Raw genomic sequence first — 25,306 nt, 5'->3', positions numbered from 1 at the left:
TTATCAACATATATACATTAAAATCATTTTAGATACAGTATTTTTAATACAAACAATTCAAAATCAATAACACATTTTAAAAAAGGAATAAAGTTATACAAATGAACATTTTTTTTCCTTGTGGGACGGTATATAGTTGATAAATGATGTTATCAGCTAAAGGGTTACTATTTATTTATGAATTACATGTCAGTATAAATCTCTCTTTCTTTCTTAGCTCTCTCTTTCTGTTATCTGAATATCATTAGCAAATGGATGACTTTAACCTTTTTTCATACGAGTGTAATATCACTGCTACAATGTACTGAATTCTCAATAATAGCACTCCAACCTAAACCTGCCTGTTCATAGATTACTTTAGTGGAAAAGAGTCTGTGAAGTCATAATTTTTCAAGCTCTCTGTTATGATCTATAAAGCAAATTTCAAGATTTTATAGTAGTGGGTTGGTACTGTGTTCATTCTGAATTTAGAAAAACATACATACTATATTATATATAAGCACACATACATCACAGGTCATATAGAGCATAGAATTAGGGTCATTTGCAAGCCTACAGCTACTTACAAAGTATACTTGGGTCATTAGGGAAAGCTGTAAACTTTTATTAAATTAGAATTAAAATTTCAAACTATAAATATTGGTCATTTTCAGTATGGCCCATTGGTCTAAATAGGTCTGATTGGAACAAAAAACCCATCAAATCAACCCAGGTCCCTTATTACATAAATTCTAAATTAAACTGTTTGTGGACAGTGCTTTTGATATGGCCAGAAGGCAGGGTGATACACTACATGATCTTCTGAGGCTAGTCCCAACCCAAGCATGGTTGGAATAATGATTCTGCGATGTGACTGTGCTCATAGCTGTCTATGATGAAGAGAAAATGAGATAAATGTGAAATATGATTTAAAAGTACAAAGCAATTCGTTTTATATTCTCATCAGTTTTCAGTCCTATTTCAGTGATAGCAAATAGCAGGTTTCACATGGTCACTCACATCTGACAAGTTTTTTTAATCAGGTTGGACAACTGGGTCGTTACTTTTACATTTCTAAAATGAAGTATTTCGCTAGTTTTTCTTTTTATAATTGGTTAGTCGCCAGTTATGTTAATATTTATTGAGCTGGCTTTTTCCCCCCTTTTTCTAACTTAGAAATGCCAATTAAAGTTAGATACTTTATAAAACTACACTGCTGTTTGAAAGACACAGAAATCCACATCGATGGAAGTGAAGAACTATTTGCCAAGTAGAGTTTATGTGATAGTTTTCAGATGTATGGTATAAGGTTATATCAAATACAGACACAAATAACAGCAGAGAAAATCAACAGAGACCTTTCAATCATTTTGGAAAAACTAGGCTAAGTTCCTAAAATAAAGAAAAAAGAGAATCAAAGAAACACATTCTAGACTGAACCAGCTGTTAACTTTCTGTCTTCTGAGGCTCTGAGGCACCATTCACAAATTTTGCATGTGAAAATAAGACCTCTTCCAGAAAAATGTATGCAATAGAAACAAATGTAATTGTAAAGGGATATACATTTGTCCACATAACAAATTGCACTTTATCTTAATAATACGATTAAATGCAGTAAGAAAATGGCTCATGAAAAGAAAGACATTTTCTTGTTAAAAAGTAATATCCTTTTCATAAAACCAAACAGAACTCTTTTTTTTTTTTGAGACGGAGTCTCGCTCTGTCACCCAGGCTGGAGTGCAGTGGTGCCATCTCAGCTCACTGCAAGCTCCACCTCCTGGGTTCACGCCATTTTCCTGCCTCAGCCTCCCGAGCAGCTGGGACTACAGGCACCCGCCACCGCGCCCAGCTAATTTTTTGTATTTTTAGTAGAGACAGGGTTTCACCATGGTCTCAATCTCCTGATCTCGTGATCCTCCCGCCTCGGCTTCCCAAAATACTGGGATTACAGGCGTGAGCCACCGCGCCCGGCCCCAAGCAGAACTCTTAATCTGGTTAAAAACACACACACACACACACACCCACACACTTCAATCTTATACAAATATCCATTAAACTAAACTAAAAACCCTTAGAATCAATTATCTAGTTCAAAACAACAACATTCTATATCAGAGTGTACCACATGTGCTTAAAGGAATTCAGCCTAGAAGTCCATTCTGTTATGAAGATGTGAGCCTATTTGGGGGAAATACTGAAGTTTTAATACTCATGAACAAGTAGCAACTCTCTCAGTTCATTGTTCATTTAATCATGCACGGGTAAGGATAAATGCTGGCTCTCTGACATATTTTCTCAGATCAGGTTTTCATTATACTGTTTTATGGTTTTAAACCATTTTAAAATGTGCCCAGGGCATTTTCCAACTCTTTTCAAAAGCAGTTAAAGAAGAGGGTGCTTTCCTGCCACACTCCCCAGCTCCCAGCAATAGGATGTTTTTCAAAGAATTCTTCAGGGTCCTCTAAGTCCCCACCCTCCACCCTCAAAAGCTTTGACTCCAGTATGAACTCCTGTCAAAAGGCCATCAACAACATGTTAAAATTGGCTGGAAATAAGTTCTCTGGGTCAAGAGTGGTTAGTTCTGCAATTCTGACATTCTCAGAAACCAAAAATACTGTCTGAGTTAGACCACGTCTCCTGAAAAATAAGGGCAAAATATTAAACACCCCAAGGATTTGTTGATCTTTCAGAGGGTATATCCTGAAGGTATTAACCAACATAGTGACTTCAAACCCTTGAGGACCTACATATTGGGAAACAAAGTGGTATTTTCTTGAACTGTGTTATAGTCAAGTTCCATCTTGTACTCCCTCCAGATGGCTGACAAAATTCAGAAGGAACACTTTCAGGAGTCGTATCAACCAGCTTCTGAAAGTACAAGCAAAGCCTCCATCATCCAGGCAAAAGGAATAATTCAATCGCTATTCTTAATGACGGACACAAAAATACAGCTTATGGCACAAAAATCTTTACTTGTATAATGTGTTCCTTCTGTCTAGCTGTGCATGCTAAGTTACAAAACTGGCATCTGTTGTCAGCATAGAAAGCCCAGTAAATTAACTCAGTAAATTGACTAGTTAGAAATGGGACATCGGCTGGGCACGGTGGCCCACGCCTGTAATCCCAGTACTTTAGGAGGCCAAGGCAGGCAGATCACCTGAGGTCAGGAGTTCGAGACCAGCCTGACTAACATAGTGAAACCCCGTCTCTACTAAGAATACAAAAATTAGCTGGGAATGGTGGTGGGTGCCTGTAATTCCAGCTACTCAGGAGGCTGAGACACGAGAATCGCTTGAACCTGGGAGGCGGAGGTTGCAGTGAGCCGAGATTGTGCCACTGCCCTCCAGCCTGGGTGACAAAGAGAGACTCCATCTCAAAAAATAAATAAATAAATAAATAAATAAATAAGACATTATATGTGCCTGAAAAGCAGTATCTATAAGCATATGCCAAAATGTAAGAGTCTAGGTATTTTGTTATATTTTTACCGTGGTTAGTGTTTATTTTAGTACACCAAGAATCTAAGAGCTATCTCCAAGATTTGTTTCACTGGGAATTTCCCCAAATGTTTTTACACTTCTCATCTCACCTAGAGCCTGTAGATTGGAGAAGTGGCCTTTGAATGGTAAGTCGATAGCCGAAGATCAGCGTCATATCATCGGCTCTCTTGAAAGACTAATTCCTTGCTACTCAAACTTGGGCCACAGACCAGCAGCAGCAGCATCTCTTGAAGTTTTTTCGAGAAATGCAAAATCTAGGCCCTACCTCAGACTTACAGAATCCAAATCTGTATTTTTCACAAGATACCCAGGTGATGTGAATTGACATTGGAGTTTGAGAAGCACTGGACTAACTCACCAGGCTGCAGATGTCATAGAGTCTGGAACATGGCAAGTTTTATTTTCAAGATTGATAATCACTGGGTGCAGCAGAAGTTGGGCATCTACAGTCACAACGGGTCTTGCTCTGCAGGGAGAAAATGCAGGGTTTGTTTGAATAAAACACAAAGGTGATAGGCAGGCAGAAGCCCATTTCACTGCATACCGAACTCAGTAGGAGACAGAATGCTCCAGAGGCCATTGCCAACGTTCTCAGCATTTGTGCCAAGAATTTTGCTCACTGCATGAACAGGTGGGTATCACGCTCAGCTAATTACCTCAAAACACATCTGGAAGCACACAAACACAAATAAAGAGTGCTGTGGGTCTATCAAGCAAAGTTGCCTACACAACCTAATTTCTTTATGAAGTGGGCCCCCGGTATTATGGCAATATTGCTGTGAAATATTGCTCTGCCACCTGCTAGCGTACCTACATCTGTATCTGATGAAATACATCATCTTACAGCCATTCGTGTTTGTGAGTACTTAAAGTTTGCAAGTCTTCATTGATAATTTTAATTTTGTGAGTACTTGAAGTTTGCAAATTATCATTGATAATTTTTAAATTTCCATTGATAGTTTTCAAGCTGAGCTTTGCAAATTTAGCTAAATACACGAAGGTGGGTTTGCAGAATAATTCTGTACATCAGCCAGAGAAGTGGTTCTCAATCCTGACTGCACAATATGATCACCTAAAGAGCTTTAAAACAAATTCTATGCCCAGGCCCTGCCACACCAACTGAACCAGAACTTATGGGGTAAGGATCAGACATTGGAATTTTAATCAAAGTCTCCAGGTGATTCTAATACATAGCCAAATTTGAGGAGAGAGACTGACAGAGTGTAAGTAAACCCAATTCCAGCCACCCAGATGAGGATGACAAAACAAAAAAGTATTAATAAATCATGGGGGAAGGGAATAGAGCAGGTTTTAAAGCTTAGTTCCAAGATATGATCGTTGGAAGCCAAAGTCCTCAAATGACAGGGAGAAATGAAGCCATGTTGGATAAGTTTCCCCCCAACAAGAGGAAGGGCTGTGTCTTGGGACCGAATGGGTTTATAGCACTGCTTTAAACAATAAGCAATGGGCTTGATGGGATTTCTCCTAAGTTCCTTCATGCCACTTCTCTGTATTTTGTTACATAATTTTGCTTTCAACACTGTGTTAGTTCCACTCCTTGGAAAAGCAGATGATAAAACAGAACTAGATATGCAAGAGATGTACTGGGGTCAAATACTTATGAGGAAAAGTGGGGAGATAGTGGAGGGCGCTGGGAGTTCTGATCCCTGGAAGGATCAAGGGAAGGACAAAGGACTGGATAAGAAAGTTCTGGCCTGGGCAATGGAGAGTCCTTGAGCCAAATTTGCCCGTGAGAGGATTTCTGTGTCTTGCAAAAACAGGCCTACATTTGTGTTCTTCTTGTGTCCACTAATTGGCTGGGAGCAGCTCATGGAAAACACGGCCTTGTCATGAAAATGGAGGATTGGAAGCGGAGCAGCTGAGCCCTGTGCCCATTCTGCTCCAGCAGCTCTGAGTGGTGCACTCCACGGCCACCGCAAACCCAAGCCCCATACTTCAGAAACCTTGAGGGTTTCGACTGTCTGATTCTCTAGAACCTTAAGTGGGATATGGTTGGTACAAATCAACCTCTTTGAGTTTGTCTTGGGACTGATGAAGAAGAAAATCTTACCTATTTGAGGAAACTTAACCTTAGAATATCTCTGGAAGCTGACTAGGTTAGCACTATGAGCCTAGTACACCCAGGTATGCCCTTGGCCTTTTGTCTTGATATCCTGACCTAGTGTCTTGAATTCTCATGTCATAAGACGTTTTTTTGTTTGTTTGTTTGTTTGTTTTTGAGATGGAGTCTCACTCTGTCTTCCAGGCTGGAGTGCAGTGGCACAATCTCTGCTCACTACAACCTCCACCTCCCAGGTTCAAGTGATTCTCGTGCCTCAGCCACCCAAGTAGCTGGGATTACAGGTGTGTGCCACCATGTCCAGCTAATTTTTGTATTTTAATTAGAGACGGGGTTTTGCTATGTGGCTAGGCCAGTCTCAAACGCCTGACCTCAAGTGATCCACCCACCTTGGCCACCGAAAGTGCTGGGATTATAGGCGTGAGGCACCGTGTCCTGCCATAAAACTTTTTTTTTTTTTTAAAGAAGCTGAAGTTGAGCACCACCTCTTTCCCAGTTACTATTCTGTGTACACCACACGCATATTCTCACTGAATCCTTTGAACAAAGGTAACCTTATAAATATTGTTTTTATCCTTCTTTTACAGATCAGAAATCTGAAACTCTGAAAGTGATAAGAACTTGCCCAGGATTACAAATCAGTCAGTGTATGGAATGTCCAGGCTTGGAATCCATAGCTGTTGTATTTGAACTGTTTTCAATACTTGCCTTTGGAGGCTACCAACTCTTGGAATGTTCTATTCCCTAACTTAGTGTCCAGTTTGATTATAGAAGCCAGGATAAATAGTAACATTCTTCTACCCTGCACCCCTTCTTTACAAGTGAACATTTCAATGCATTTCCAAAGCAAAGAGAATAAATCATTCAGTAACATCTAAAAAGTGGGTCATTTTATAAGATCTGCTTCATTTCGTATCTTATTTAACATTATGTTCATAAAATCTGGAAGTTTGGTCATGCAGTATGAGAGTAAAAATGCAAAGGAAAGAAAGAGTGAGAGCAAAAAATACCTCCAGACTTTAGAAAGAGCATCTAAATATTCCCCAGAATAAATCGTTGGCATCCTCTCTTTAAGGCAAAACTAACAAGAAAATGTGTTTGAAACAATGAGAAAAACATTTGAATACTACCAGCCACGTACCTGTAAACAGCGACTTTTCCTGTTCCAAATGCACCCACAATCAAATCTTAAAAAGACAAAAACACAGAACACGTACATGAATCGTATAGAAGCAATTTACTAAGTTCAAAATCGTAAGTAGCACATAGAATACCCCTACATGATGATGGTATGAGAGCCACAAAATTAGAAGAGAAATCACACCTTTCTTAAGGCATTTTGGAAATGATGTTGGAGCTTCACTATAACCAACTTGATAAAACGTCCATCAGTGGATCTCAACCCCTTCTGTGCTTAGGAAGGTCAATTTCTAGAAACTCATCATCGCATCACTATCCTATCCTCCAGGTTCAAGGCACATACCCCCAGGGAAGGAAAAGGGGAAAGTCAGGTGGTTAGTGTCCGCTAGGTACCAGGCTCATTACACATTTCGTGTTATCACTCTCACCAGTGAATACCCTATGAGGAAGGGTTATTAACCCAGAAGTGGAATGTTCTGATTGTCATTTTGACACAACCATTTGCTCTTTACAAATAGTATGGGTGGTGAGTATAATTTTGGCAAAGCAATCAGTAGTATATAATATAACTAACATAATGATCTGAAGTAACAACAGCAATCCTAATGAATAGCACATGGAGGAGCACTGTATGCCAGGAGTCCTTTTAAAGGATTTCCTTTGAATGATTCCTAACAAGAAGGTAGGAGGTCTTTATTATTAGCACAGTTTTGCAAATGAGTCAATTGGGACTTAAGAAGCCTAAACTATAAATCTCCTAACATTCACACAAGTAGGTAAGTCGTGGAACTGGGTGACTGCAGTGGAGCAGTCCCGGACTAGGTAAGGGGGAATGGTCACAATTATTCAGGTGATTGGCTAACATAGAGGTCAAACTGTCTGTTTTTTTTTTTTTTTCCTGTTTTGACAGAGTCTCACTCCGTCGCCTAGGCTGGAGTGCAGTGGTGCAATCTCGGCTCACTGAAACCTCCACCTCCAGGGTTCAAGTGATTCTCCTGCCTCAGCCTCCCGAGTAGCTGGGACTACAGGCACCCGCCACAACGCCCGGCTAATTTTTTGTATTTTTTTAGTAGAGATGGGGTTTCACCGCATTAACCAGGATGGTCTTGATCTCCTGACCTCATGATCCACCCGCCTCGGCCTCCCAAAGTGCTGGGATTACTGGCATGAGCCACTGCATCTGGCGGGCTTTTCTTAATCTCATTTACAATGACTGTCCCTAGTAGAAGCAATCAAACACAAATAAAAATGACAGTGGCTAAATCTGCAGAGTAAAATTTAGATGTAAGAAAACTGGACCTCCATGGAACCAACCTAAGTGTCCATCAACAGTGGATTGGATAAAGAACATATTGTACATAAACACCATGGAATATTATGTAGCCATAAAAATGAATGAAATCATGTCCTTTGCAGCAACATGGATGGAACTAGATGCCATTATCCTAAGTGAACTCAGAAACAGAAAATCAAATATTGCGTGTTCTCACTTATAAGTGGGAGCTAAAACAGTGAGTACACATAGACGTAAAGATGGTAATGATAGCCACTGGGGACTTCAAAAGTGGGGAAGGAGGGAGGGAGATAAGGGTTGAAGAATTACCCACGGAGTCCAGTGTTCAATATCTGAGTGATGAGTACGCTAGAAGCCTAAACCCCTTTATGCAATATACTCATGTGACAAACATACACACGGATTCCCTGAATCTAAAATAAATCTAAAAAGAGAAAAAGAAAACTGGACTTGGTAGAAATAAGGGCCACAGAAGAAGACTTACAACAGTTGAAACTATAATTGGTTAATTCTAGCACAATGCGAATGAAAATAGAAAAACAAAAAACAAAGGTGGAGGGAGATCCTATTTGGCCACTCCATATGGAAAACTAAGTCAGGAATTAAATTGGTGTAATGGAATTTGTACAGAAAAATGATTTATAGCCGTATTCCCTTTGGCACTCACCTTTTGCACAGGTGATGTTGAGTGTCAACTTGATCAGATTGAAGGATGCAAAGTATTATTCATGGGTGTGTCTGTGAGGGTGTTGCCAAAGGAGATTAACGTTTGGGTCAGTGGACTGGGAAAGGCAGACCCACCCTGAATCTGGTGGGCACCATCTAATCAGCTGTCAGCACGGCCAAAATAAAAGCAGGCAGAGGAACGACGGAAGACTAGACTGGTTCAGTCTTTTGGACTCCATCTTTCTCCCATGCTGGATGCTTCCTGCCCTCGAACGTCAGACTCCAAGTTCTTCAGCTTTGGGACTCGGACTGGCTTCCTAGCTCCTCAGCTTGCAGACGGCCTATTGTGGGACCTCACTTTGTGATTGTGTGAGTCAACACTCCTTAATAAACTCCCCTTTATGTGTTCAGCAATCCTATTAGTTCTGTCCCTCTAGAGAACCCTGACTAATACACCGCACATGTGAACACAGAGAGACTGCAGATGATTCTCCCCCTGAGGGCTTAGTGCCCCTGGGAATGGCTTTTAGTCAATTACAGGTAGGAATTAGAAAGTGAGTGGTCCAGCTTCCTTATCAGTCAAGTGCTGAGGTCTGTTCTTTGACTTTGCTTTCCCCAGCCAGATGGGGCCCTGATTGCCCATAGTGGCAACTGGTTTGATGATGATCTTTATTGCATTCTTCTTTTCCATGTCTCTCTTCTCTATGTTTACCAATATTTCTCAGGATTTCTTAAATACACTGCTTGTTTTCTCATCCTTGTCTTAATGCCTGCTCTGGGACAACCCAACTTAAGACACAATAATACTTGTTAAAATTTTTTAAAAAATGATCTGAAAGTTCTCCAGGTCAAAATCACTGTCAGATGTCTTAGGTTCTATGGATACAGAATCAGATTCAGTTATTAGACTTGGAACTTGACTCCAGAGCTCCATATTTAAAAACATGTGCATGCTGATGTTCAAATAAGTCAAACAGACGTCATCTAAAGAGCTCCGTATTCATGAAATTAAAGAACACGTTAAGTGAAGGGCTACACCTTGGCCACCTACGACTCATGGAATAAAACATTGTTTTGTAAGGGTTTAAATCTCTGAAGCCAGATGCCGAAGTTTTTAAGTTTACCAGTTTTTAAAATTATAACGATAAATTCTATCAGAATTTCAATTTTTCAACTATGTTTACATGTATTCTTTCTGTTACATTGTCTCTTCTAGCAGATCAGTACATTTTTTTTTTTTCTAAATCAGAGAAAAAAAGAGCTACTGGTTTGAAGAAACATGAGCTCTGTTCTTCCTGTGTAATTACAAACTCCAATATTTAGACAAGGATAACGCAGGTGGCCCTGGCCTGAATCCATATCTGTTGACATGACACCAGATAGGAGAGCTCTGTTATGAAAACTGATTCACGATGAATTACATGCTTTGTTCTTGGCTCCAAATAAGGTGAAATATTTATTTAATAAGATTAGACACTATAAATAACAGGCGAATTTTAAGAATTGATTCTCTGGAAATGGCAAAGAAAATAAGACTGTAAGCCCTTCCAGGGCAGGAATCTTTACGTTTGCACATCCCCAAATATTCATGGAATGGTATGGGTTGAAATGAATGAAGAAAGAAATAACCTTTGCATGCATGTTACCAGGCACAGTGCCAGGTACAGAACAGAGACTTCATAAGAGCCTGATTAAATAGGGAGCATAAGTAATAATGTAATAATAAACTAAAGATACTAGAGATGAAGAAAATGAAACAATTAATTAAAACCGACTAATGTCAACTGCAGCTAAATTCTGCTAGAGTTTTGCATGTATAGTTGAAGGTGTTGAGATACACACACACACTCCAGATTCTAGAAAGTAATATAAAGTCTCCATCACAACTAGATTGTCATTATAGGTGAGAATTTGAGGGACACCCTCCCAACAGTGATGCGACATGGGCTTTTCCTTTAGGAACTTTAATTCCTATGCCTTCGGGTGGGATTTTTTTCTACTCTGGAAAAATAAAATAACTGGCAACACAGGCCACAATTTTCTTCATGAGAATGTGGTCACAGTTATTCAGAGGCAAAGAAAACAGTTACCTACCACAAAAGTATGTTTGCCTTTGGAGACGCTACCTTGGGACTATGCCTGCTAGAAAGAGCCAGAAGTACTTATGCTCTGGACCTTAAAATTGTCAGATCTCTCCAGGGGAGGAGAACTGATTTGCTGGTTTGTGTTTTGAATGAATTTCTCTTTTCAAAATACGTGGTTGGTTTTGGAAAGCACTACACTGCTTCCATCTATACACACATAAGTATAGAAATTTGTGTATGCAGCGTATCTGTTATGTGTCTGTTCTATTTATATACACATACATTTATATTTATGCTGGAGTGTGTATACTTATGTGTGCATATGAAATAATATTTAAATAATACTCAGAAATAATATTTTAAAATATTGCATAATTCTGTGCTTAGGAATTTAAATGATAATCTGGAGACAAAGTAGTTTCAGGGCTGATATTTGAATTTGTAACACTTGGAACATTTTTTTCTCCCTTACTTTGAGATAACGGGTCTGATACCATTATCTGTGTTTACTTCCTTTCTATAAATGCCTTAAGGGCAAATTGAAAACAAACAAATAAAAAACTTTGCCTTTCGCTATACATAGACACTTAAGCTGGCTTTTTTTTTTTTTTTCTGGAGGAAATAACTGACAATTAAAATTGGTTCTTTCCTTTCTATCAAAAACTGTTCCCAAACTGCTGGAGGCCTTTGCAATTGCCTCACATTGCCTGAGAAACATAATTTATTTTCTTTTTGGCTTTTGGTGGAAAAACTGAATACTTTTAAGGAAACAAAAAGGGGACATTAGCATGAATGCAGGATCAGTTGGCAAGAAAAAAAACCCCTAAAAATGTGAGGTCATAGGAGATGCATTACACCTATGTTTTGTATTTTATTTCTTGCAAATCGTTATTTTTAAATGAGGAAGAAGAGCCAAGCCTTTAAAGTGGTGCTTGGTTTGTAGAGTCTGATTTCGCTAATTTGGGAAGGAAATTTTAGTGTTGGAAGAAGTTCTATTTGAAAACATCAGCTTTGTTTTGAGAGTGGATCTGAGGTTTGGATTAGGTGGGCGGGAAACAGTGAAGGGAGGGAGAGTGGAACCCTCCTGGGGAATGGTCAGGCCAAAGGGGAAGATGAGAAAGAGCTGACAGTATCAGATTAAAGAATCAGTCAGGCATGGTGGTATACAACCTGTAGTCCCAGCTGCTTCAGAGGCTGAAGTAGGAGGCTCGCTTGAGCCCAGGAGTTTGAGATTGCAGTGAGCTATGATGGCACCACTGCACTCCAGCCTGGGCAACATAGTGAGACCCCATTAAAAAAACAACAGCTGGGCACGGTGGCTCACTCCTGTAATCCCAGCAATTTGGGAGGCCAAGGCAGGCAGATCACCTGAGGTCAGGAGTTCGAGACCAGCCTGGTCAATGTGGTGAAACCCCGTCTCTACTGAAAATACAGAAATTAGCCGGGCATGATGGTGCATGCCTGTAATCCCAGCTACTTGGGAGGTGGAGGCAGGAGAATCACTTGAACTCAGGGGGGTGGAGGTTGCAGTCAGCAAGATCATGCCACTGTATTGCAGCCTGGGTGACAGAGCAAGACTGCATCTCAAACAAAACAAAACAAAAAACCAAAAAGAATCACCCAGAATCATTTCAGGGGAGCAGTCTCTGTGGCCACCCAAGCACCTATACTTCCTAAGCTAAGTCACCTTCTTCCTGCTTCCTTCTTCCCACCTCTCACTCTCATCTCCTTGATAGATACACTAATGTTTATATCTGTTCCCAAAAATGCCATCGGATATCTCCTTTTTTTTTGGAATTAAAAAACATTTACTATTTTAGAATAATTCCAGACAATGAGAATGGCCACCAGGAATTTCCAAACAAATGTGAAACATGGAAGTGTATAAAACATTATAGTTGTATGAAAACATGATGATTAATCAAAAGGGAAGACCTCCTTAAACATGACCAAAAATGTAGAAATCACAAAGGAATTTTAAAATCTAAACGACTTTCATAGCAAAAAAATAAAAAATAAAAAAATAAAAAAAATAACCACATGAGCAAGGTTGAAAGAGAAACAAAAGCAACAGGGTGAAATGTTTATAATGTATATGCCTGATCAAATGTTAATATTTTTCAATGTTTAGAAGAATGTTTGGCACTTGGTTAAAAAAAAAAAAGTTAACATTTATTATTATGCCTAATCTGTAACAAATTCATGCAAATTAATATTAAAACTGTAAACATTCTAATAAAAAGATTACAAACAGGCATTTCACATAAAAATAAATATCTGTGACTAATAAATATATGAAAAGACTTCAACCTTACTAGCCATCAAAGAAATCCAAATGAAAGGAACATAGAGATATCATTTTTTTAACCTTGTAAATTGGAAAAGATTAGTACTAGGCGGTGTTGGATAGAGAGCAGAGGTATGCTTATAGGCTGTTTGAGGGAGTATAAATTGGCATTATTTTCATGGAAGGCAGTTTGTTGATATGTATGACTATGTATACTGTTGACCTAGTTTCTACTTCTAGGAATTTATCCTGAGGATATATTGGACAGTTGTGTAAAGATGGATCAAAGAAAAGCTAATATTCTAAATGTTTTAAATATAATTGCCTCCTTTAAGTGCTACAACAATCCTATGAGAAAGATACTTTTATCATCCCCATCTTAGAATGAGAAAAATGAGGTACAGAGCCTGAATACAGTAAAGTCACAAGACCAAAGTTTAAATCGAGGCAGTCCGGCTCCTGAGCCCACACTGGGATCCTTTCTACACTGCCTTCTAGGTGCACATCTACATGCTGTTTTTATTCTCTCCTTAAGCCTTTTAAAAAAAGTTAAAGACATGGCCAGGCATGGTAGCTCACGCCTGTAATCCCAGCACTTTGAAAGGCTGAGGTGGGTGGATCACTTGAGGTCAGGAGTTCGAGACCTGCCTGACCAACATGGCAAAACCCCATCTCTACAAAAAATACAAAAATTAGCCTGGTGTGGTGGCAGGTGCCTTTAATCCCAGCTACTCAGGAGGCTGAGGCAGGGGAATTGCTTGAACCCAGGAGGTGGAGGTTGCCAGGGTGGCACAGTGAGACTCCATCTCAATAAATAAATAGATATAAAAATAAATAAATAAAGATACATTTTATTATGATAAATTTCATCCTTTTTAGTAAGCAGAGCTAAGAGCTTTGATAAATGCACCCAGACCTGTAACCACTTCCACAACAAGACAGAGAACAGTTCCATTATGCCCAAATGTCACCCATGCTGTTTTGTAGCCAAGCCTGACCTGTCTCCTAACCCCTGGACTCCACTAATCTATTTTCCAGAATGTCATATAAATGGAGTCATACAGCCTTTTGAGTCTAGCTTCTTGCACTCAGCTCGGTGCATTTGAGATTCACCCACAATGTTGTGTGTTCCAGGAGTTCATTTTTTACTGCTGAGTAGTATTCCACTGTGTAGATGGCCCACAGTTTATTCATCCATCCCTGGCTTAGGGATCCCTGAGGTGTTTCCAGTTTTTGCAAAGTCACTGTCAACATCTGTGTACAGGAGTTTGTGCATGAACAGGCCAATTTTGACTTGCCCATCATCTTTGAATCTCTCTAAAACCTTTGAAGACTTCTTTGAAACACAGTGTGGTATGTCAGGTGGAAAATTACCAAGTGACAGCTGAAAAATCAGCAATTCTCAACTCCAGTTCACTTTGCTACTGGCTTCTAAATGACATTGCACAAGTCAATCTTCATTGCTGAATCTCTGGTGGTCTTTAAGTTTCCCTAGATGAGAAGGGCAAGAGCTCAGTAGCATTTGTTGGAGTCTGATGACTGCATTCTGGGCACTTTTATGTACAATCCAGGACTCTGCTTTGCTTTTGGACTCAGCTTTGTTCCTGCAGATTTAGGGAGTCCTTGTGCCTCCACTGAGAGACAGCCAGTTTCTGGCTTTCTCCCTGGCTTCACCAGACTGGACTTCTTCCCATTCGCCTTCATAACTCAGCTCTACAGACGCCTGACTCCTGTCTTGGCAATACCACTGCCCACAGCTCACAGAATCTCCTCCAGGAACTGCCCATCACTGCCCAGATCCCATCCTGCCAATCCTCTTTCCACAGCACCCAAATGTTTTAAAGACGAACTAAGGCCATCAAGTATAGTTGTTTACATAAACCCACCCAAGTTTGGCTCACTTTCATACAATGATGATATTAAGAGAAATAAGAGGATTTGAGATAATGTGTCCAATGGTGGGGTTACAGATGGCGGATACATCTGGCAATGTCCACTTGTGAGTGGGCTATGAAATTGGCTTAAGTGTCTGGCATTGCAAATGCAGCTCATGTCTGTGGGAATCCAGTGTTTAGATAAGTCTCCTTGACTTTGGCAAACGTTTTAATCTAAAAATAGAGGTTGCCTGTCTGCCTTGCTTTTTTATTGCAACATGCAAAATATTACTGAGAGGAAGGTTATGAGTTGAGGAAGAAATGTTTGAAAAAAAAAAAAAGCATGATTTTATCCCAGAAAGTAATAATCCTAACAATCTGTCTGAAATGCTTCCAAATGAACTCTGAAGGAAAACATTTATGAGTTGGAACGTGGTATTAGGTTGCAACATTCTAATTTACTGGGGGATTGTTTTCCTTTTAAAAAAATCCCACAAAAAATAACAGCAGAATATCAAATGATGAGTCTGCCTTATGAAAATAGTTTTCTGTATATTATTAGCGTCTTGTGGCTACGAGAATGATCCTTCCACCTTCAATTGTTTGATCCTCCACTTGTTACAGTTCGTGTCACCGTATCAAAGGCATTTAACTTTATCCTGGTCATGGGCCACACTGAATCACAACATGTGTGCCGTCTGTGCAATTGCTGAAAGCCCTGGAGGAAGGTTTATTTCTACAGTACCAGTGTCACTTATATGTAGCTGCCTGTTGGAAAGGGTTTCACAGTCTCCAGAAGAGCGTGATAGCTCACAAAGATGCTTCCCTGACACCTAGCCTGACAGATAAACTCCTATTGATAAAAACCTGATGGGACTTGATGCTTTCGCTAAATGTTTTAGGCAGAATTGTGTCCCCCCCAAAAAGACCTATGTTGAAGTCCTAACTGCCAGCACCTCAGAATGTGACTATATTAGCCAGCACCTCAGAATGTGACCATATTAGCCAGCACCTCAGAATGTGACCATATTAGCCAGCACTTCAGAAAGTAACTATATTAGGAGATAGTGATATAGGAGTTAAAAAGAAATTATTTAGGCAGATATGAAGGTACAGGAATCCTCAGTAAGGTTTTCCTTTTTATGAAAAGCAGCCCCCAAATCATTTTCTTTTCTAGCAAAGAGCAGCCTATAAAATCGAGCTGCAGACATAGACAAGCAAGCTGGAAGCTTGCATGGGTGAATGCTGGCATCTGTGCCAATAAGAAAAGGCTACCTGGGACTAGGCATGTTCAAAATGGTGGCTCCATCTTTGCCAGCCAGGTATACAGTAAGGAACAGGAAACATGGCACCTGCCAGACAAAAACTCCATTTGCATGATAAGATTAGGGTGGGGCAGCCAGCTTCCTTGCATATTATATAAATGTCACACCTGGTTCAACCAATCTTTGGGCCCTATGTAAATCAGACACTGCCTCCCCAAGCCTGTCTATAAAATCCAGTGCACTCTGGAGAGAGAGCTGTTCTCCTTTTTTCTTTCTTTCTTTCTTTTTTTTGGAGACAGTCTCACTCTATTGCCCAGGCCTGGAGTACAATGGCTCACTGCAACCTCCGCCTCCCGGGTTCAAGCAATTCTCCTGCCTCAGCCTCCTGAGTAGCTGGGATTATAGGCACTCACCACCATGCCTGGCTAATTTTTGTGTTTTCAGTAGACACGAGGTTTCACCATGTTGGCCAGGCTTGTCTCGAACTCCTGATCTCGTGATCCTCCCGCCTTGGCCTCCCAAAGGGCAGGGATTACAGGCGTGAGCCACTGCACCCAGCCGCCTTTCTCTTTCTTTAGCTTATCAAATCTCTGCTCCTAAGCTCAGTTCTTGTGTATATCTGCACCCTCAATTCCCTTGTTGTGAAACAATGAACCTCAGGTATTTACTCCAGACAAAAACGCTGCTTCAGTAGGGTCTTTAAAGAGGTAATTAGTTTAAAATGAGATCATCTGAGTGGGCCCTGATCCTATAGGACCAGTGTCCTTATAAGAAGAGGAAGCTAAGACACAGACATATACACAGAGAGAAGTCAACGTGAAGACGTAGGGAGAAGATGACCATCTACAAGCCAGAGAGAGAGGCTTAGAGGAAAACAACCCTGCTGACGCCTTGATCTTGGACTTGCAGCCTAGAGAACTGGTAGGAAATGTATCCTTGTTTGAACCCTCCAGTCTGTGGTGGTGTGTGATGGCAGCCTTGCGATTGACAGAGTTGTAAGGGAGATGGGAGAGGAAGGGAAGAACAGGTACACAGGTGGTTCCCTATACTGGACACCCTCATCTAACAACTCATTATTGAACTTCCAGCATAAGCCAGGTCCCACCCTAACCGCCCAGGATTCAGCAGGGGGCTTTAAAAACAGATACTCCCCTGCCTTCCAGCTACTTAGTGTCTATCAATCAACTCACTGAGCGGTCATTTTACAAACACAGGCCAGGATCCACTGAATTGAAGTCCCTGGGTGGGACCTACTTTCACTGGATCACTCACATTCTGATAAGATCCTTCGCTTTCACATGTTTGAGAAGAGGAAAGAGTGTAAGTTTCTGCAACTGGTATGCAGCAGCCCTCAGGCACAGAAAAGAAAGGAAATAGGATGGGAGGGGCTGAGCATCCCCCCAGATAAGCTTCACCTGCTTCATTCTTTAGTCTGTGGTCTGGTTGGACCACCAGCTTTCTGGCTTACGCTGGCTCTCTCATGAACTTCTCTTAGGGTTGATAGTTTTCAGGTAACCAGCTTTTAATGTAATTGCAGGAAAACGTCAGTAAGAAAATCTAAAAGGGTTGGCATATAGAAAGAAGAGCGTCACGTGAACAATGCTTGCAAATAGGAAGGACAAAAGAGACAAAAGAGGACTTTGTTGCTGTATTAGTTATTTTGAAAACCTCCCATCTGTCATCCCAGAGGAGGTTTGAGACAGAGATTCCTCAAGTCAACATCTGATGGCACAGGCCTGGGTCTGGGGTGCAGAACCTGGACCCTCAGCCTTGGAGCTTGTTTTCATGCCTCCTACTGTCAGAGGCATTTGAACCAGGGCAACTCCATCTTGAATAGGGGCTGGGTAAAATAAGGCTGAGACCCACTGGGCTGCATTCCCAGGTTAGTCATTCTTAGTCATAGGATGAGATGGGAGGTCAGCACAAGATACAGGTCACAAAGACCTTGCTGATAAAACAGGATGCAGTAAAGAAGTCGGTCAAAACCACCAAAACCAAGATGGTGATGGGAGTGATCTCTGGTCCTGCTCACTGCTCATTATATGCTAATTATAACGAAATGCATTAGCATGCTAAAAGACACTCTCACCAGCCCTATGACAGTTTGCAAATGCCATGACAACGTAAGAAAATTACCCTATATGGTCTAAAAAGGGGAAGAACCCTCAGTTCTGGGAATTACCCACTCCTTTCGCAGAAAGCTCACGAATAATCCACCCCTTGTTTAGCATATAATCAAGAAGTACAGTAAGTATAAGCAGCTGAGCGGCCCATATGCTGCTGCTCTGCCTATGGTAGCCATTCTTTATTCTCTTACTTTCTTAATAAACTTGCTTTCACTTTATGGATTCACCTCTGGTTTTTTTTTTGTTTTTTTTTTTTTGAGACGAAGTCTCGCTCTGTCTCCCAGGCTGGAGTGCAGTGGTGCGATCTCCGCTCACTGCAAGCTCCGCCTCCTGGATTCACGCCATTCTCCTGCCTCAGCCTCCCGAGTAGCTGGGATTACAGGCAACTGCCACAACGCCCGGCTAATTTTTTGTATTTTTAGTAGAGACGGGGTTTCACTGTGTTAGCCAGGATGGTCTCGATCTCCTGACCTCGTGATCCGCCAGCTTCGGCCTCCCAAAGTTCTGGGATTACAGGTGTGAGCCACCGCGGCCAGCCAGATTCACCTCTACTTCTTGCATGAGATCCAAGAACCCTCTCTCGGGGTCTGGATCAGGACCCCTTTCCAGTAACACTACCTCCATTTGGCCAGTGGTGTTTAAAAATAAGAACAATTGACGTGCTCAAGGTGATGGATGTCCTTAATACCTTGACTTGCTCATTACACATTTTATGTGTGTATTAAAATATCTCATGTACCCCATAACTACAAATATTATGTATCAAAAAATGTAAAAATTAAAAAGGAACAATTAACTGTGCAGAGTACTTTACAGCATGCAAATTGTCTCTACAACAATCCTGAGTGGTGGGCATCAGTGTGATCACCTTTCTTGTGTGGCTGGATAGGCTAAGGTTAAGGAAATGCAAGTGCGGCCGGCCCAAGCTGCAGAGCTGGTAACAAAAGAGAATTTAGGTCCCCTGACTCCCGGCGCTCTTTCCATCACACTGCTGTCTCGTACTCCTGGTCTCGCAGCCTGAACAGCAGCTGGCATCTGAGGGCCCAGTGGGAAAGGAAATTAAATCTTGGGACCCCAAACTCATTAAGCCAAAGGGAGAAGTCAAGCTAGGAACTGGGTCACACAGACCTGCCTCTCCCTTTTTGGTTCCTCAACAAGATGAAAAGCTACATGCCTCCCCCATGTTTTGCCCACAAGGAAATTCCTAGTGAGCTGCAAGATCTTCACTCTAAGGGGTTTCTGTTTATATTCCACCACGGCAATGTAAATTGATAGCTTATCTTTATAGGTACAGTCACCCCCACTGCCCATTTCCTCTGTGTCACCCCCTCTGCCCCATTTCGTCTATGTTATCTTATGTAAAAGGCAGGCTCCCTGCATTTTTCCTCTGCCCCACTTGTCTATGTCATTTTATATATAAAAAAAAGCAGATTCACTGAGCCAGACAAAGGCAGGAATGAATACTTTTCCCTACCCTCCTCTTACATGAAAATTGTGTATTTCTCAATATTCTGCCCTTTCCCCTTTAAATTTGGGGCCCTTAAAATTGTCTTCAGAGGCTGGGCGTGGCGGCTCATGCCTGGAATCCCAGCATTATGGGAGGCCAAGGCAGGTGGATCGCCTGAGGTCAGGAGTTTGAGATCAGCCTGGCCAACATGGCGAAACCCCATCTCTACTAAAAATACAAAAATTAGCTGGGTGTGCTGGCATGCGCCTGTAATCCCAGCTAATTGGGAGGCTGAGGCAGAAAGAATCGCTTGGACCCGGGAGGCGGAGGTTGCAGTGAGCCAAGATTGTGCCACTGCACCCCAGTCTTGGCGACAGAGCAAGACTCAAACAAACAACAACAAAAAACAAAACAAATAAACAAAAAGCATGTTTGCAGAAAGGCAGAGACCTGTCTCCAGGAATGCATCCTTAACTTTGGCAAATAAACCTCTTAAAATAATTGACACTTGTCATTTTTCTCGATTGACACTGGTGAAGGCAGAACTAGGGCCAAGGGTTAAACGCTAGCCAAGAATCAGTCTGCCACTTTGAGTAACAGGAGACAGATGCCAACATTTATTTTAAAGGGCATCATCATCGTCTCTACTTATATTTCCATTCTCATTCTGCACAAACATAAAATAGTTGACGGGATTTTAAGTAGAGTTGAAACACAGTGGCAAGTTAAAGATGTGAGCAACAATTTACATACAAGGTGTGCAGCTGGAAGGACGCTGGTTTATTTATTTATTCATTTATTCATATTCATTCATTCAATTATTCACTTAACAAATATCGACAAGTTGCCTTTTGTGCCAGCCGCTGCCTTGGGTGTTAGGATTTCGCAGTGAGTAATGCCAAATTCAGTCCCAGTCTCAACTAATACAGTGTCCAGTCTAGTGGAGCAGAAAGGACATTTATCAAAGAATTGCACACATGTGTAATGTCCATCTGAGATCATTGTTTTCAGGGGAAGGACAACAGTTCAAGGAAGGCTTCCTGAGGAAGTGACATTTGACTTGAGTGTCTAAGTGGGAAATGAACTCCTGGGAAAATGGCCAGGGCACATAGAGACTTTGAGGCAGAAGGGATGCATCAGGTGAATGACATGAAAATATGGCTTTCAATTTACATATTAATAAATTTAAAGTGACATATTAAAAACCATGCAGAGGGAGGGAAGAAATAATGTGAGGTTCTAAGCACAGGAGAAATTGACTCCAACTAATTCATACTCCATTCCTCATACCCTATTTTAAAAAAAACATGACTTTTTAATGATCACCATTCTAACTGGCATCGGATGGTATCTCATTGTGGTATTGATTGGCATTTCTCTAATGACCCATGATGATGAGCTTTTTTTCATACGTTTGTTGGCTGCATAAATGTCTTCTTTTGAAAAGTGTCTGTTCATATCCTTCACCCAATTTTTGATGGGGTTGTTTGTTTTTTTCTTGTAAATTTAAGTTCCTTATAGATTCTGGATATTATGCTGGAGAGGATGTGGAGAAATAGGAACGCTTTTACGCTGTTCATGGGAGTGAAAATTAGTTCAACCATTGTGGAAGACAGCGTGGCAATTCCTCAAGGATCCAGAACCAGAAATGCCATTTGGCCCAGCAATCCATTTACTGGGTACATACCCAAAGGATTATAAATCATTCTACTATAAAGACACATGCACATGTATGTTTATTGCAGCACTATTCACAATAGCAAAGACTTGGAACCAACCCAAAAGCCCATCAATGATAGACTGGATAAAGAAAATGTGGCGGCCGGGCGTGGTGGCTCACGCTTGTAATCCCAGCACTTTGGGAGGCCAAGGCGGGCGGATCACGAGGTCAGGAGATCGAGACCATGGTGAAACCCCATCTGCCTGTAGTCCCAGCTACTCGGAGAGGCTGAGGCAGGAGAATGGCTTGAACCCAGGAGGCGGAGCTTGCAGTGAGCCGAGATCGTGCCACTGCACTCCAGCCTGGGCGACAGAGCAAGACTCTGTCTCAAAAAAAACCAAACAAACAAACAAAAAAAACAAAAAACAAAACATATACACCATGGAATACTATGCAGCCACAAAAAAGGATGAGTTCATGTCCTTTGCAGGGACATGGATGAAGCTGGAAGTCATCATTCTCAGCAAACTAACACAGGAACAGAAAACCAAACATCAAATGTTCTCACTCATAAGTGGGAGTTGAACAATGAGAACACATGCACACAGGGAGGGGAACATCACACACTGGGTCCCGTCGGGGGGTGGGAGGCTAGGGAAGGGATAGCATAAGGAGAAATACCTAATGTAGATGACGGGTTGATGGGTGCAGCAAACTACCATGGCACGGGTATACCTATGTAATAAACCTGCATGTTCTGCACATGTATCCCAGAACTTAATTAAAAAAAAAAAAAGCCATGGCCAAGCGGGCTGTGTGGCACAATTGATAGTGCATTGGACTTCCAGCCCCGTCTCCCCACAAAAAAAAGCCATGGCTAAGCAGCAAATTTCTATTAACTGTATCTTTATAAGCAAGATCAAGTATAAATAATATCCTATCGTATTCACTGGGTTTCAGAAAGAACCCAGTCTCTGATTTTTTGGAAGGAAGTTAGTTCAAACTTAAACTGACAAGTGATTTGTGGCATATAAAATCTAATAGCCATATAGTTAGATCTCTTGTATCTGGTGAGGGAAGTTTGCTATATTTACTACCTATGAGTGGGATATGATATAAACCCGCTTTGGGACAGAATTTGGATTCTGAAGGATATATTATTTGTGAAATAAGAAGAATTTATTACTAATGAAAAGCTTTATCTGAGAACCTGATTCAAGCATAGGGAGGGATGGAGTTCAGGTGTGTGAGGGAGTCCTGGCTTCACGTTTAAGATCATTCACATAGCTGTGTCGATAAGGTCCACTTTTTCAATAGGGTTGCCTCTTCAAAGGGGAATCAGAAATAAGGCAGATGGAGGTACTCACAGGTTTTCACAACACACTAAGCAAAATGGAAATATCTGTTTGAGAGAGATGACAGTTCCTACATTTTCATATCTTAATCTAAAGCTGGAAAAAAGTCATGTTATTGGACTTGAAAATGACTATAGCTAATCTTTGTTTTGGTCTTTTTATAAATGCAGCTGTGAGTGTAGACAACAGTCATTCTCAACCTGGATCTGTGAATTTCTGAAAATAGTAATTCCTTCTTGGAAAGACATCCCACAAACAGGAGATTAGTGTATTTGTAAGTGACTGGGCAGAAGCAGGTCGGTATTTCAGGTTCATTCAGTGATACAGATAGCAATTGTAGAACTCTTATCACACCAAGGTCACTACAGCTTGAAATCAATCATGGTGAGGATATTTATACCACGGAAATTGGTAATGGTACAAATCTGGGCTTTTTTTTTTCTCCCTGGGGAGCTGGTTGTTAACCATTTTTTAACACACCTCTGAATATAAAGGCATATTTCAAGGTTAACGATATAGAGACAGTGGGATCTCTTCAGACGTGTGCCCAGCAGCTCCCAGGCTGTCTTATGAAGGATGGGAGGCTGGACAATCACTGCTGGTCCTCATTCTTTAGACTGTTAATCTCCAGACACCTCCAGCTGCCCTGGCCTTGCTGCTACATCACGTGGTTCATCTCATTATCCTCCCCTGGGATAGTTTAATGTCTTTTGATTTCATGTTTCTTTTTCATTATTACTCATTCTGCTCATTGCCAAGGAATGAGGTCCTTAAAGCACCACTTTGGAATACAGAGCATATATCTTTTTCCATTACTTTCCTAATAACTAATTATTTAACATGCTATTCAGGGCTGGTCCCCAATCCACCTTTCACTTTTACCTCTCTCCATGTATGCTTCCATCATTTTGGACCAATTCACTTCCAAAATTGCCTTTTTGAAAAAACTAGGAAGCATTTCCTTTAACTTATATATAGAATTTCCTTTTTAGCAAGATCAAAAAAATACAAGAAGTTATGGTTAAAAAATTCTGCAGTACATACCAACAAAGACAAACTAGGCAACATTTTCATTACATAAAACTGAAAGTCAACATTAATTATTTATGCCAAATTCCATTTATTTATTTATTTATTTATTTATTTATTTAAGGTGAATTCTTGCTCTGTCACGGAGGCTGGAGCACAGTGGCGCACATTCTCAGCTCACTGCAACCTCCACCTCTCAGGTTCAAGCAATTTCCAGAGTAGCTGGGATGACAGGTGCACGCCTCCAAACCCGGCTAATTTTTGTATTTTTAGTAGAGACAGGGTTTTACCATGTTGGCCAGAGGGGTCTTGAACTCCTGATCTCAGGTGATCTGCCCACCTTGGCCTTCCAAAGTGCTAAGATTACAGGCACGAGCCACCATGCCCAGCCACCAAATTCCTTTTAAATTCTACCTATATTATATAGTCCTAGAAATCTGTGGATCCCGTTTTATCCCCCCTCACTCATATATCACTAAGTCAGATCATTAACCCACAATGTCATATCCCTTGATAATACAAAGGCTTGTCAAAAGTAGGAAATTATCTGGGTCAGATGATGATCAAAAGACATTGAATACATATGGCCTTCTGCAGTTTTCTCATCTAGTCCTTCTATTCCCTGATTCAGTGCTCCCTGTTCTGCGAAGTCTGGCTTTTTTTGATTGTGGCAAGAACATACTTGACATGTAATCTCAGGGTCTTTGCTCATGCCGTGTTCCCCTTCTGAGACGCCTTCTCCATATAACCACTCACAGTCATACCTATCTCAGGATCCTACTTATCTCCCTCAGGAAACTTTCTCTTATCACCTTAGCAAGAAGCACTCTCTCTTTTTAACTGTTTATTTTTTACCTTCTTAAAGCTCTTCTCATCTGCTGCTTACATTACAGTTCATTGTTGGATGTTTTATTTCCACGATTACATTGCTCCTTAAAGGCATGCATTATGCCCGTATAGTAACAATATGTCATTTATAACTAATATTTAGTGGCTATTACTAGATGCTATTCACAGCACTCACTGCTTTATACATATTATCTAGCTTAACCTCCAAAACCCAACTTCAAAGGAAAAAGCTATTATTAGGTATTATTATACCTGTTTTACCACTGAGAAAACTGAGACTCCAGAAAGTTGATTAACTTGGCAAGGTTACACATCCAGCCAGTGTTAGAGCTAGAATTTGATTTAATTCAGGCCTGTGAGAGCAGGATCTTTGTTTAATTCAGTGCTGTATCCTCAACATCCAGAATAGTGCCAGGCACATGGAAGGCACTCAACACATACTAGTTGGGTATATGGATAACAATCTCTTGAATATCATATAATCAGCACATATTCTACCATCAGCATCATCGGTCACAGATTGGAAGAGAGTAAGGAAATATAACTAAATGCAACGTGGGATCCCAGATTGAATCATGGGACTAGAAAAAAGAACTGTAGAGGGACAAATGGTGAAATTCGATAGAATTTCGAATAGGTCCATTGATTCATTAATAGTTCATTGTACTATG

General features: G+C 40.8%; 1 protein-coding gene across 2 annotated transcripts in view; it reads right to left on the bottom strand.

Annotated features, from left to right (window-relative positions):
• ITGA8 (integrin subunit alpha 8) overlaps nt 1-25,306 on the bottom strand; it is a 193,316-nt gene that overhangs the window by 88,077 nt on the left and 79,933 nt on the right. For both annotated transcript variants that reach the window (XM_030819254.1, XM_030819253.1), the window contains 2 exons: nt 6,701-6,746; nt 3,838-3,945 (listed from right to left, as the gene is read on the bottom strand). In XM_030819254.1, coding sequence (XP_030675114.1) covers nt 3,838-3,945; nt 6,701-6,746 — 154 coding nt within the window. The remainder of the gene's footprint in view (nt 1-3,837; nt 3,946-6,700; nt 6,747-25,306) is intronic.

This window comes from Nomascus leucogenys, chromosome 9 (assembly GCF_006542625.1).
Source record: "Nomascus leucogenys isolate Asia chromosome 9, Asia_NLE_v1, whole genome shotgun sequence".
NCBI lineage: Eukaryota > Metazoa > Chordata > Mammalia > Primates > Hylobatidae > Nomascus > Nomascus leucogenys.
Note: the sequence above shows the minus strand (reverse complement) of the source record. Positions and strands in the feature narration are given on the sequence as shown.